Genomic DNA, 15526 nt, shown 5'->3' with positions numbered 1-15526 from the left:
TGAGTAGATGCCATGAATATTTGGCAACATGAAAATCTCAGTACAGAATTTGATTTTCCACATCTGCTTTTAGAAGGTCCCTTTGTGCACGCCCTGATATCACATTCTAAATACAAGTGTTCTGTATTTGCAGGCGGCTGGCAGAAGAAAAATATCAAGAAAATATCAAAAGAATGCAAGAATTCAGGTCCCGTAATTTTCAGCAGCTGAATGTCAATGTCCTACATGTAAGTATGGGCTGTTGTTTTGGAGGTCTCATTTATGTGTACCCCCAGCGTATAACACTTTTCTGTTTCCCACATGGTTTCTTTAGCACTAGAGGCACAGGCCTGTAGTGAGACTAATAATTGGGAAGTGCATCAAAGTCTGGACTGCTTAGCTGAACCTCTTGCTCCATGATGAGGCAAAGTACATTCAGTTATTCACATAGGGTTCCACAAGCTCTCTGTTCATTGCAGTTTTATTTTCTTAAGTTACCCTTTCTTAATTTACCCTTAAGTTACCCTTTCTTAAATCTGAAGCTGCTCTCTGAAATGTTTTTACTGACTATATGACATTGAAGTTCAAAATACATTTCTTTTCAAGATGTTTAGAATTGTAATCCTTTAAACACTCTAATTTGGCATGGCAGTGGGTTCCTTTCATTTGGTTAAGAATGTTAATGCTTCAACCGGTGTTTTAGTAAGAATGAAGGCTTAGAATGACTCCTAGAATAAATTGTCCTTTGCTTTTAAGCTATCTGCAACAGAAGATGAGCCAGTTCAATTCTAGCACCAATTCTAGGGTCAGTTTGGAAATAGTTGGTGAACGCATCGCAGAAACAGTTTTTTATGTGCTTTGTATTCTATCTTTTCTTTTGCATATCCTCTGGTTTCCATTTCCCACTGTGTCTAGAGAAAAAAAAAGTTAAACCTGCTTCTGCTTATGACTGAGTCGCTACTGATCATTTACAAAAATGTTAGAATTTTATTTTAGTATTTGCTTAATACAAATCCCAGGAATTGCGTAGATCAGGGCAACCATTGTGTTGTGATCCTGCTGAAAGCTCCATTCCTGTTTCTCCATGCTGCTTCATCATTTGACTAAGGAATTTGAGGAGCAGACTTCAAAACCCCTCATTCATTCTCAGCCAGCCACTACATGCGACTGTGTGTCCGCAGGACATGATGAACCAAGTGGAAACGAGACAAGTGAACTTGGCATGTCTGAACTTACAGGCCACGGTGAGAATTCAAAATCTGATGTTGAAATGAAAATTCCTATCAAGAAAGAAAGATTTGTCCCTTGTAGTTAATATGTGGTGGGGAAACTGCAGTTTAAAAAGTGGTCACATTTGTAAAGTTGTCAAAAAATGGGGAAGAGAGAAGGAAATTAATCTGGGTGGATGTATGTACAGCTGATGTATAGCAAGGTTATGCGGCAGGAGGTCTGTGTTCCCAAAGTTCGAGTGACCTGTGAGCAGAGATAGTGGTGAATGAATGTACTTCCTCCAAATGAGATACTGAATTAGAAGGAAATAGCTTAAACTTTACACACATGAAATGACTAGCGTTAGAAAAGCATTTCCTAACTTACCTCTCCAGGGAAAAAAGGAGTACAAGAATTCAAAGTATTTGCACCTTCGGTACACTTCGATGCCATTATCTTTAACAATGAGAGAAGCCAATGAAAACTCTTTAAACTCTGCTTATCTACATTGTCCTCAAATACTTAGCTGCTGTCTAAAGAATATGAAGTACTATATAACATGTATTTTTCTGATATAGACAAAAAAATAGTCAGGCTTTTTGAAAAAGTGGAAACCTTGTGTTTAATGAGGAGAATATTTTTAAGATCAGATTTATATGTTTTTTCCTACAATGTTCTGGAGTACTGTCTTGCTCTTAAATATTTAAAAATCATTGTGCAAGCACTATTATGGTGAAAGATTTTAAATCAGATTTGAATCTTGCAAGTATGCATGAATACACTTTAAAGTAGGAAGACTACTTTTCTCTAACAACAATGCCTTTTAGTGTTGGTTTACATACATCTGTGAAAGTACAGGTCATTAAATAATAGGTATCAGAATCAGTTTGCTTGTGGTGGGTTTTTTTAATAGCAAATGGTGCTTTTTTCCTTCAATGTACCCTCATTTGTGTCTGTGTAGTTGGCTTGCTGTTTCACAGTATGAGGAGAGATGACCTGTGTAGGAGAGAACCCAGCTGCTAAAAATACATCCTGGGGGGAGGTTGGGGAAACGTGCAAGGGAGGACTGAGAGAAAGCAGTAAACATGGGTGAGAGATGGACTTGGAGAAGCATACAGAGACTCCTAGATAGAAACAGAACAACATGCTTGGAAGGAAAGAAATGAATTTTTCTGCCTTTAGAGGTCATTAAGCTGTTAGACTATGACAGGAATGAGATGCATTTATATCTGTGATGCAAAAGTTGGGTCAGTCCATTGTACAAAACTGAATGCATGTTTAATTGCTTGTGCCAGAGTCTCTGATGGAGGAGTTCATGACAAAAAGGAGTTATGGATAGGCAAGAGAAATTACATAGTTTCTCTTCTTTTCTTTGTGAATACCTTGTTATTCCTAAAGCTGATGTCAAAGCTGTTACTTACTCTATTCAGTATTCATGCTCTTCTTTTCCTTAAGCATTTCAGTGCAACCATGCATATCCTACATGTCTAATTATTAAGTTATTAATTTCACCTTTGTATTTGAAAATGTAGAAACTGTTCCAGCTATTGATTTTCCAACAGAATTTTGTTCTTGATCAATGGCTATACAATAATAAAAGAAAAAAAACTGGAAGCAAGGCTATAAAATGGTTTTAGCAATTGTCTTACATGTTAATGAATCTTGCTGACCCTGATTATGTTAGCAGAAGAAGTAAGCCTGTAAAAACAAGACTAACAAACTCCCTACTTACAACTAATAACTAAAAACTGTTTAGAAAGGAGATAAAAGGCAGGAGCAACTTTTAAGTTACTTCTTGGCAGACCTGAAAAATGCTCTCAAGAAAAGCTGGTGAGGAACAGCTAGGGATAGTATCCCAGACCCAGCAGGTATAGAGGAAAGGTGAGAGTATCTGTGGCTCATAACCTGCAGTCCTTATAAAAATTGCAGCATGAGCTGAATTGAATAGCAGGGCTTGGAATATTGAAAGACCAAGCTATTAAAGGATTAAGGAAAGGAATAGAGAATAAAACACCTTGCGCTCCTCTTTCAGTGAAAGTTATTTAAAGCGCTATGAATCACAGTTTTACGTCATTGTGGAAGGTGCCAGATACAAAGCTCAAGGTTTAGCTTTAGTAAGTAGTTTTGAATACTGTGTCATCTTGATTCAGTTTTAGTAGTGGTAGTTACATTCAATTGAAAGTTGGGAAAAATAAGGCAGTTTACTTAGATAAACAAAACCCACTATGACAGTTTGGGGTTTTGGACTCAACAGTGGACAAGTTTTAGCAATGACAAAAGGATTCAGCTGCTACAGACTTCCCAGAGAAGTTTAAGCTTCTCTCCATGTTTGTTTTATGTGTTCAGCAATGATATTCTGAACATTGTTTTATTCTAACTAGCAACCCTGCGCACTTGAGAGACATTTGAAAGAGTCCTTTGAAATCAGCTGACCAATTTGTTACAGCTGACCAATTTGTTAGTCTTCAAGCACATTTATTTTCTGGAATATGAAAGATGTGATTGGACCCTGTGGTTTTGATGTGGAGATGAATTCATTGTACTACAGAAAAGCTTCCTCAAGATTGTTTACAGCTGGTACAAGTTCTTGAGAACGTAAAGAAATTACCTGATTCTTATTCCTAAAGAGAAATGCTTCAGGCAATGTAAATACTGTTTTTTTAAACAAAATTTTTAACAAAATTTTTAGTTTTTCAACACCATGTTCTTTATTATGCCATCCAGCAATACTGTGCAAATTTATTCTTCTCTAAAGAGGCTAAGAATGCTGATGAGTCCTGTTGGACTGATGATTTTTAAATCTTACTGCACTTGCAAAGCTGCACCAGCTTTGGTGCACCTTGAGCAGCTGTTGCCTTTCTGCCTGTTCACTTCTGGGATTTCAGGCACGTGTTCTGCAGCATCCTTTATGCCTCAGGAGGACATAAAGAACTTGAGGAGAGGGGAAATCAAAGAAACATGAACTTTTGCAGACAGAAATCACTTTGAAATTTTTCTTCTCTTTTGTTACTTCAGCATGAGAAGAAGGGGATCCAGTTTTAACCTGTGAGTGGGCAGCAGTGAAAAATTATGTGAATAGCAAGTCATGATATTTTTGTTTTAATAAGCTAAGAGAGGAAGCTGTGCATATAACACATGTAATGTCTCTGTAGAGACATTATCTTGGCTCCTGTTGGTGCTCTGCTAGAGAGAATGCACTGTCCCCCAATCCCACCACTTTCCCATCGTTTGCTTCTGTTCCATGGAAAGAGTACAAGCTTCAATCTGACTACTACGTCTAGACTGTACTGCCAGAGACATCTACTCATACTGTTCTTTTCCTAAAGAATTTGACCTGTTTTATGCATTCTGTAAATTTCCCCAGCTTCTCTGTGTAGAAAGCTGCTGCTTGGCCAAATACTGCAGTCTTTGTGAACCTTCTGATTTCTGGCTTAGATTTACTGCTGGCTGTTTCATGCCAGAATTTTTAAGATGCATTGCCTTATTGCCTTGCAGCTTAAGTATTTCTCTCCTCCTGTGCATAAACCTCTACATGACACTTCTATAGTGTTCATTCATTTTAACTGTGGTCACTTGTAGCATACCTGGACCTTCCGTCCTTATTCTTTCCGTATGGTGCTTCCTAGCTCTTACCTCAGAATTTTTAATAGATTATTTTGGTTTTAATGCTCTTAAGTTTTGAACTCACAACTCTGTTCTTTGAGTTTTCTCCTTTTCCATTATTCCACTTCTCAGTCATCTAGTGTTTGTTCTTATATTATCCTGGTTCTGACACTTTGTCTCTCTAGCTGGCATGCATGCTAGATCAAAGGATTCCTTTGTTTTGGCTATTACTTTTCTTCATACTGCAGATCTTCAGAGAGATGGGCATGGTTTACATTACTTGCAATAGTGAAGTTTTAAAAATGTGCTTTAAACTTCTATTTCTCTGAAGTTGCTATAATAAATTTCTTAACAGTTTTTCATCTTTAATCACACTGTCTAAATTAAACAAATATTCCCCTTATATGTAAAAAGACAGACAATGGAGTGGCTAAGAAAGAGCTAGAAAAAAATTACTTCTATGATTACTATTAGCCATATTAAGTAAGTAACTGAAGTATGTTGAGTGTATCATTGGAACAGTAAATGCTCTTACTGTATTGTTTCAGCTAGTTAGACCACTAATGTGTTCCTTAGAATACTAAACCTTTGTAAATAGAAGCAAATGAAAAATGTTTTTGCTTATTTGCAAGTCTTTTATGCAATAGCTTTAATCTGCATTAAATTTTTAGATTGGTTAATTGGAAACAAAACTTAAATTATATTTTGATAATGAGATATTTATGAAAGATATTTTATAATTGTGTTTAATATTTGTTGAAAAATGGTTATATCTCCACCTTATGTGTCCAGGAGTTTACGAAATTGTCATCATACAAATAATTTAATGCTATAGTGGACAGAGCAGTTAAGAATATATTGTACTACTGGGAACAATTTTGGTTTACTGTAGATATCTTTGTGTCTCTTCCATCTCCAGTTTCTCCAAGTACAAGCAAGAGACAAAAGAGCTGAAATAAGATTTGTATAGAGATAGTACACAGAAGCACTGAGCCACTGTCAGTGTTAAATGCAAATATTTGTGTGTGTGTTGAACATATATATATGTATATATCTGTACACTTAATTTGTTTTCAAGGAGCACCATAAAATGGAATAGTAATGATTGACATTAGGAATAGCTAATGATTAATAACTGAATTCCCTTTATATTTTGATTTGGGTGTTTTGTTTTCTGCTTCATTTCTCCAGTTCATTTTATTGCTTAATTATTTCTGAATGTTAAAAAGCAAGTTATTTTGCAAGTCATGGCAATGACACAGGAATGCAAAATGTGTCAGGATAAACTTGAACCTATATTTCCTGTTCTTGCTGAGGGCTACCTATGAAATAAATTATTAATTTTCTCTTGCTATCATCAAAAAGAAAAGCCACCTAGCAATAAATTGCTTAACATCACACAGCCACGCCCCCCTCCACACCCCCCCACTGTCTCTTGACCAAATTTTATAGAAGCTATCTCCATTTGGACTAGGAAAGATAGGCCAATGTACATTTTTTCTGGAGATTATTGTGTTTTCAGTGCATATACTTATATTTCAATAGTGGTTTTGTGAAAATACTGGTGAGGCAAATTATATTGTAGAGCTGGCAACCAGAGGTCAGTTCATGTAATAGGAAAAAACCAACAAAGCTGTGAAAAAGAACTCTGCATATTAAACTGCTAATTTCCATTAATGATAATGACTGCAGCTGGAATAAAATCATTCATTTTATAAAACATAAGCAAAAATTACCAACAAGATAATAGGACCATCCATGACCTTCGACCCAGCCTTGGTGTTACAGATGAATGTGATCAGTGTCTTCCTCTGCCAGTTAGAACGAAGCAGTTCCATCTGGGCAGGTTCATTACATGTTTAATGTTTAATGATGTGGCCTCCTTCTAAAAAGCTACTGGAACCATCACAAAAGTAATGCATTGCTTCCTAATACAGAATTACAGGTCATCTTTGTCTTCTAATTTACCTGATTGAGAGCTTGTAGTCCACTTTTCTGATTCAAAAAGAATAACCAGAGAAGCAGATACCCCCTTTTCCAGGGAACTGGATATTGGCATTTGAAGATGCAGAAGGTCATCTTTGCCCTAGATTTTCACTGATGGACCACCTGAGCTTTTCTGTGTGTGCTAGGTAATGGCAGATCTCTCACTGCGTCACATTAATTGTTTGAGTGCAGGTAGTTTCACCTTGGTTGCAATGTCTTCTAATGAAGCCAGATTGTACACCACTGCTCCTCTCAATTCTTTGTATGACTTGATACCTTTTGACTTGCCTAGGTTTGTAGAGATATTTAATAAATTAGGGAACACTACTTAGGGGGACTTACTGTAAAGAATCCTGAGAAATCTGTATCAGACCATGCGTTGTACCCACCTATGTGGGAAAGTAGTGTGGAATATCTGAAATTTCTTAGTTTACCAGACAGAAAATCCTCTAGGTAGAGGAGCTCAATCTTTGCAGCTGAAAATAGCATGAAGAGCAAGGCATAATCCTGTTATACAACAGTAATAGCTAAAGGTTCAGGGTTTCTGATTCAATTTCTACAGTAGAACTTGCCTTGAAATTGGCTACAGAATCATAAGCTGTATCTAGCTCCTAGATAGTTCAGTGCAATTACAGATGCAACAAAAACTAGCCTTTCCTTACCATCATTGTTGATCCTTCTGGTTTGGATCAGTGTTTACAGTTGAAAGATACTGGGTACAAAGCTATCTGCACTACCAAAAGCCCAGACCTTTTACAGAAGCCATAAGGAGTGTTAAATTCAACAAGCTACACTCTAACAGGCATGAAAACTTAAAGCCATGCACTGGCATTCGTGGCTAAAAATGCCACTTTATATTCATATCAATTTCACAGCTGATGAGACATGGTAAACAAGGGTGGAGAGGATTTACTTTTTTTAAAAGGTATTCAAGAAATTGTATATGTATCTATATTTTTAAGGGCTTGTCCTCATTGTACCACTTCGTTGCCTGGAATGAAAGAAAGCCAAAGCAAAACAACACTGAACATAAGGGGCACTAATAAAATATTATGTTCTGCATTTTTGGATTGCCAGCTGGGGCTTCCCTTGTGTTCACATCCATTTTTGTAAGAGTCCCAGCTCTGCATAAATTGCTATTGCAGTTAATAGATGTATTTGTGTGTGGGAAGGGATCAAGTTAAAAGAGGAGAATAGCTTCAGTTAAATACTTGTGGTATTTAAAATCTTTGTACAGAAAAATAATGTAACAATTTATTGCCATATGAATAATATTGTATGATCTCTCTGATCTGTATTATATTGCTTTGTATTTCTGTATACTGCAAAGATTATAACTTGTTAAATTCCTTAGCTTAATATCTTGCAAAACATTACACCTGGCAAACCCCTGATTTCACTACAGTTTCAAAATAGTGAAGTATGTTACAGTAATTGTGTACATTATTCCTGTGTCTCCATGGCTAATTTTAAGTTATGGATATATTGTTTGACTTTCAAGTGGGCAAAGTTCAGTTGGCCCTCAAACAGGAAATGTTCACTCATTGTAAAATAATGTGCTTTTTTTCTAGCCTGTTATTTTTACAAGCTTGGTTGAAGGATTTTCAAGGTAGTTTTGTAGATCTTGGAAGGTTAAAAACCTGTAATATTTCCGAGCACATCTTTAAGCATCTGTGCACACAGCCCTTTGTTTTGGTGCCTGTAAAATGGCACTTAATCATACTGATGGGTAACTGAGTAACACTCCAAAAGATGACCGTACAAGTGATCATGCTGCTCAAAGGCTTTAAGGAAAGTCAAGTCTTCTTTTGTTTTTCAGTCTGCTAAATCAAAATAAAGCAGAAGAGTATTTATAATAAGTGGCATTAAGCACTTTTCTGCATTATTCTTGTTACATTATCCTTTGTAATCAGGAAATCTTGTCTCAATTAAGCAGACAGCATTGCTGTGAGTACTGCTGTGTTTACCCATTGGTCTCCTCTTTCATGTGGTTACCGTACTTCCAGGATCATAAGGCGTATTCCCTGACTTCCTGCCATGATAGTGTGGGATGCTTGTGGCGAGAAACTCGCTTGTTTAGTTCTAGCATTTGCAGTTACCAGTCCTACACTTGTCCTTGGAAGATAGGGTGACAAACTCCTGAGACTCTCACAGGATCTGAGGGTGTAGCATGCTCCTCTGACCTCCTCATCTGTCTCTTGTTTTCTTTCCTCGGTTTCACACTGAGCCCAACTTGTCCCAGATTCAGTTAAAAGAATACTAAATCTGATTTATTCTAGCAAAAGCAAGATTTAATGAAGTTTGCAAGTTTTGGCCAGAAAGTGGAAAATTAATAAATTTTTTTTTTTTTTTTAAATCATTGACTAAAGCATTATTATTGTTCTTAAGTTCTTCCCTAGAAGTATTGCCTTTGGAGAGCAGGAGTTGAATTCTAGCCATAACCTCCTCAGGAAATCTTTTCCAAATCTATCTAGTCTTCAACATGCCTAGCTACTAAAATCTTTTCATAGCTTCACAAAAATTCATAGCTTACTTCTTACAAGAAGTCTTGCTCTTGCAGATTCACAGAGGGAAGCTTGCAGAATGAAGTCTTTGCACAGCAGTTATGTAAAAAAACCCAAACACGTTCAAAGTGTGGGGAGAGCAAATTATGTTACTGTATAGCTCCTACTTTTTTCCTAACCTATTTTTCATACTGGTTTAGTTTGGCATTGATAAAGAGAACCTATCTCAAAATTCACCATGATCAATGACTACAGTTAAAATTATTCTGGACAACTCTGTTTAAAAATGGCACAGGAATTCCCTTTACTCTTTCTAAGGCATTATGTTAAAAAACATTTATGAAACACTCTGTGAATTTAGCAATTAGAAGCAAATGCACTGAGATAAGTCAAAATTTATACTGATTGTATAAGTCAAAAAAATACTGCATGCTGGATTCTATAGCAGATACTTTCAGATGATATCAGTGTTTTAAATCTTCCTTAGAAAGACGTTAGTTTTTATTCCAAGTTGTCCTATGTGCAGAGCAACCTAGCTTTACACCGCACGTTAGACACAAGGTTAAATTGATGTAAATAAAGATGCACCAGGCTTTTGCTTGCAAACAAAACATCAGTGAACAGGGTGGTGTTGAAGATCATTTTATAAGGACTCCCAGTCCAGCCCCAGCTGCAGTTTTATGGCTTACTTATCAAACTAGAGAGCATTTCTGGGGAGCTGAAACAAGTCATATGGTGTAAGAAGCTGGAGGCAATTCCAAGCGAGGAAGAATTTTCTCAGAAAAAAGATGTAAATGCTGAGTTAGTTTGCAGATTCTACCAGTGCATGTGACTGTCAGACAACTAGGTGGAGGTAATGAGAAGGTGACAGCAATGAAGATCTTGGTCGAATTCTCCTGCTATGTTTTCTGCTTCACAGAGCAAAGTGTGCCCCTGTAATCTTGTAAATATGTGCTTTCACAAGTTCATTTCATCTAGGTGTTTAAGGGCTCAATAGCTTTTTTCTTGGTTGCAATCATTTGCTTGTTGTTACTACTTTTTCAACATATAACTTATATTATTACTTATACCCAAATTAAATGCATGTTACATGTTAGCTACATCCAGACTCTTGTGTGCACAACTGCTTGCACCAAGTTTGGATATGAGCCATTCCCATTTGTTTTCTTCTCTTTCTGTAACTTCTAGTTGTGAAAATGCCCCCAGCTTAAGTCTTAAAAATGGCTTTCTTGAACCAAATCTCAGGGAGAAGGAAGTGAGTCTCTTAAGGGGCAGATTTTGGTTAACACATGGACTTTTTCCCTCCAACACTGTTGTCATACTGAAAGGGAAACTGTCATAAGGTCAGTATCTGCCAGATTCAGGAGGAAATCTGAGTTTTTATTGGAAAGTATACTTTGACTGATAAAAAAAGTTTAACTCAGGGAGTAAAGTAGTTCTAAGTTGATGACATAAGGTCACTTTTCCTTCAATTTATGTCTCTTGGTCTGCTCATGCTGGAAGCAGTGCAAATAGTAGGGCAACTTCTACAATAATAAGGACTCTTTATGCATAAAGGGAATGGCTTTCAAAACTCACTAAGTGCTCCCTGTTATTGACTACATCACTGTGTTGTTCTTTCTCTTCATTCACTCATCATTACTAAAAAGATTTCTGAATATTTGGAAGATTTTTAGATTTGCTGAACTTTAAATGTTTGAAACGCAGCATGGCTTCATCGTCACTGCCTACCAGAGCTCCAATTTCTGCATGCATGACAACTAGGAAAACAGAAGAAAAGACAACAAATTATTCAGAAAACCAGGGAAAAATGTGGTTAAAGTGTTCCTTGTTACTGTTCAGTTTTGTTAACCACTCCTTTTAAGAACTTCTTTTTTCCTCTCTTGCTTTGTCTCTGTACTTATTGATAAAATACGAGGAGATGGAAGGTTTAAGGAAAAAAACCCTGTGTCCTTCAAATAAAACATTTCTCTTGGAAATTTCATTTTGGTTTAAAAAAAGATAATTTTTCCTTGGAAAAACACTTTGAAACTTGCTGCTTTCTTTCTAACATCAAGTAGTAGGTGGTTCCCATTTGGCCACTCTGATTTACATCCTCTGTATCTCTTTTTCTAGCCTTTTCACAATAGGTAATTCTTCACTCAGTGACACTCACAAATTAATTGAAGCTTTTTTCTTTTTTTGAAAAGCAAAGAGGAGAATTATAAAGTATTAACATTTAAATTTGGTTATATATCCAGTTCTCATATAGAAGAACTCATTTTACTTTATGTCTAAGCTGCACATAGTCCTTTCGTGCTTATCCAGAAGGATTGTACAGAACTTTCATGGGCACAAAAGTCCTGTACATCCCCTAGTTGATTTCTTAAATGTATGTTCTAAGAGTCTGTTTCAGCCTAGTTTAGAAGAGATGGACAAAAGATTCCACTGACTTTCTGAACAATGAATCTTCAGAGCTTGAAAATGCATGTATCATCTATACCTGACCAAAGGATGGTGATTCTCTTTGACTGAAACTTTTAAAGTTGAAGGGTTTTGTCTTGCACAGGGAAAAAAAAAACCAACTCAACCCCCCAAACCAATCTGAGTGGTCTTAGATTACAATAAAGGAGTTATTTTATTTTTTCTAACCATATGAGTATTGTCCTGAGCTGCAGAGGGACAAGAGCCCTTGGTCTCCTTTGTGGTAGAATTTCTTATTCAGGATGATGTAGCTCAGGGAAACATATCTCCGTGTTTCAAACTTCTCTCCTACTGAGAGTGCTTCAGCTCTTTATGTTTTCTACCTTGAAGGCAGAAATTCCTTTCTGTTTCATCCCTCTGTGATAACTGATGAACAATTCTGAAGAGAGCTGCCCAGCCCTGTGCACCAGCTCCTTTTGCCAGCTCCTAAGTTTCTACTTAGCTTGTTTAGTGTGTATATTAAATATGTGCACACACATAAATAGATCTGGGGTGATTCTAAACTGTTTGTGAGGAATCGCATAGCCACAGCATTATAAAATAATTTAGGGCGGAATGAACCTCTGGCAGTCTAGTCCAATCCCCTGCTCAAAGACATTCTTTTCAGATCAGGTTATTCAGGGATGTCTGATCAAGTTTTGAACACCTCCAAGGGTTGATTGAGCTACTGCAGCTTCTTTAAGCTCTGTTCCAGTATTTGATCACACTCTTTTTTTTTTCATTGTGTCAAATTAGAATTTATGATGTTCCAGATGATGTTTGTTGTCTCTTGTCCTATCACTACTCACCTCTGTGAAGAGACTGGTTCCATCTTCCTTTTATCCTCTGGTCAGATAGTCATAGACAGCAGTAAGGTTTCCCCTTTACCTTCCCTTCTCAGGGCTGAAGGGACCCTGCTCTCACAGCCCCTTCTTGCACCCAGGTGCTCCAGTGCTGTGCCTTGCCTGGGTGCCACTGTGGCATTTGCTCCAGTAGGTAACTCCTGCTCATGTGGGCTCGAACTGGTATTTGCTGATGTATTTCCACAGATAAGAAAGGATCAGGGGCACCTTTGTGTTGCTGATGGGGTCCTGCCAGTGGGTTGTCTTGCAGCCCAGTGCAGCACAGAAGGAGAAGGCGGAGGAATGATTTTTCCCTGCTCTTGCCTCAGCTCCCAGGAGGGCTCATGTACAAAGCCTTGCAAGGGGGGCAGTGCAAATGTCTTTGTCCTGGCCCTCTCTCTCACTTTGCTGAGTTCTCTGTGTCAGTCTGTGGTAGCAGAGATGTGGCAGCACCACTTTCTGGTGTCCTGGTTCACGTCACCATGTTAGGAGTCCATTATGTCTCATGAGAGTGAGTCAGAGCAGTTCAGCGATTTGCTCCTCACTTTCCTGTGTGCGGTACTGTGCAGACAGAGGAGTGTAACTACATGAAACTGTAGCAATTTATTCCTTAAGATGGGAATGTGGCAGCTGAGAAAACCTGCCTTTTTCCAGAGATGTAATGAAGCCTTTGGATCCAAAAAGTACAATAGTCCTTAAGAGTCAAGTGTGACTCTGTTACTGTGAATACAAATGGTGAAAATTTACATATGTTACACCATTCTGTTTTCTGTTTTCTTTCTTTTACTCCTTTTTTTTTTTTTTTTTATAAAAGTGGCCTTACTTGTTGTCTTCTGCATGCTCTGGAATGTGGGAATACTACATCAATGCAACCATGGCAAGTATGACTTTGAGGCACAAGAAAATTAAAGATATTTATCAAAAGTATTTTCATCTCTTTGGAGAAAATTGTTATTGCTGAGTTCCCATGCTACCTGAAACAAGCTCTTGGTGGATTTAAGCAAAATATTACAAGTATCACATTCCTCTGTTTTCTGTTTAGCTTGTCTTCTTGGGAAATAACTATGCTTTTATGATTTTTTTAGATAATGGGTTTTTACCCTTCAATCCACTATTAGCATCATGTTATTATTTAGAAAGAGATCTAAAGAGGAATGTTTTTATTCAAAGCTTGTTTTCTTTTGAATATCTCATAACAAGTATCAAGTGTCTCAATGCTATACCTAAGCCATTTAGTAATACCAAAACAACAGCTGAGTTTGTTCTGAATTCAATGCTTTGTAAGCAAATAAAAGGTATTGTGACTGGCCTTGGTGCAATACACACAGCTGGATAAAGCACAACGTGCTTTTAGAGACCAGCTGACAGATATGGGGATGTGAGGGAGCAGAAGCAGCTGTAGAGACCTTTCCTTGTGCTCCCTATGGAGAATATAAGTATGCTGTATCAGAGATGTTCAGCTGGATGCTAGTCCAGCTGTCAAAAGAGAGACAGGATCCCCTGGGTTCCACAGCAGCAGCTTTATTTCCTCTTTCAACACAATAGACTTGGCATTGCCCTCATTAGCACCACTTCTTTACCCAAGTACCTGCCAGGCACAAATAGGCTTAATATCTATTTTATTTGTTAGAACGAAGAACAGGGTCAAGGTCCTACCACTGGAGTCCATGTTAGGCTTTGCAGTGGTCAAACAGAGGTCAAACAGCCTAGCCCAAAGACAAACATTTTTATTAAAAATACTTCTCTGAAAGCACAAATCAAAGAATTTTCTTCTGTGCTACATTACTAAGTGTGGAACTTCACCAGTAATGTTCAGAAATGGGGGCAGTAACCAGCCTTTTGTCACCTGGTTTGTGGAAATTGGAGGTGTATATGAAAATCACATGGAATCATGGGAAAACTCAGGTAGCAAATACCCTAGAGGATGGACTGCCAACATAGAAATGGAAGTTTATGGGGCCTGAACTCCCCTGACAGTGCCTGCCCTGAGCTGAAAATACCAACTCGCTCGAGGTATCTGCACTTGGACTTTACCAGGGCAGCAGAGGTTCAGCTTGCCATGTTGATTTATGGTATCTGCTGTGCCAAATCCACCTTATCTATTTTTGAAATTCGTCTGATCCTGGGTCTCAGCTCAATAAGCTGTTCTGTACTCACATAATTCTGCAGAGAGCCAGAGATGTCTTGTGCATCTGTAATACATGGAGGACTAGGAGTTGAGTCTACTTTGGTAGGACTCAAAGAATTGTTATATGGAAACAGTTTAAATAAATGTGTAGATGTTTTGAAGACTCCTTCTTTAAAGATACTAGTCATACAACCAAAATGTTTTAAGAGCTTGTATTAGGTAAATCCCAAATTTCCATCCACTGGAAATGCTGTCTTCTTTCAGAAATGCCACTTGGAATAGTTTCTGAATTGGGACCAGTAAACTTGCGTAGCCTGGAACACCTCTAGCATCTGAACTAGCATTTCAAATTAGATTACTAAACTTGGATTAACTGGCTGTCTATGAACAGCTGTCAAACCAATTTCACAAATGATGAAGTGAATAATTCCAACAAGGATGCAAAAGCTGGCATGGAAGTAGGATACAGCCACTGCCAGCCTCTCTGTATAGTTCAGGGGCATCACCAGTTTTGTATGGTCATGGGCTGCTCACAAAGTATAGAGCTTACAGTAGCCAGAGCAGACATTTTGAAGTTAAAATTATGGGTAAAAAGACTGATTTTGATACCTTGTTTGATTGGAAAGGGAAGGCTTGCATTTTTAGTACAGCAGTAAACAAATGCAGAATGTGGGAGGAAAAGATGACTCAGAAAACATCAGCGTAGTCTGATGTTTGTATTACAGCATAATAAATGGGCTGTTTTGTATGTATCTGAATGCACAAGGACAGAATGCAGATGAACCTAATAAAATTATCCTAATCACTAGGATGACAGCCTCTCTGCATGAAAG

At 37.6% G+C, this 15526-nt stretch overlaps 1 protein-coding gene across 1 annotated transcript in view; it reads left to right on the top strand.

The window, feature by feature from the left end:
- NEK11 (NIMA related kinase 11) overlaps positions 1 to 15526 on the top strand; it is an 82934-nt gene that overhangs the window by 40666 nt on the left and 26742 nt on the right. The window contains exons 11-12 of the mRNA XM_039549815.1: positions 134 to 227; positions 1088 to 1223. Of these exons, the coding sequence (XP_039405749.1) occupies positions 134 to 227; positions 1088 to 1223 (230 nt within the window). The remainder of the gene's footprint in view (positions 1 to 133; positions 228 to 1087; positions 1224 to 15526) is intronic.

The sequence above is a fragment of the Corvus cornix genome, chromosome 2, assembly GCF_000738735.6.
Source record: "Corvus cornix cornix isolate S_Up_H32 chromosome 2, ASM73873v5, whole genome shotgun sequence".
Taxonomy (NCBI): Eukaryota; Metazoa; Chordata; class Aves; order Passeriformes; family Corvidae; genus Corvus; species Corvus cornix.
Note: the sequence above shows the minus strand (reverse complement) of the source record. Positions and strands in the feature narration are given on the sequence as shown.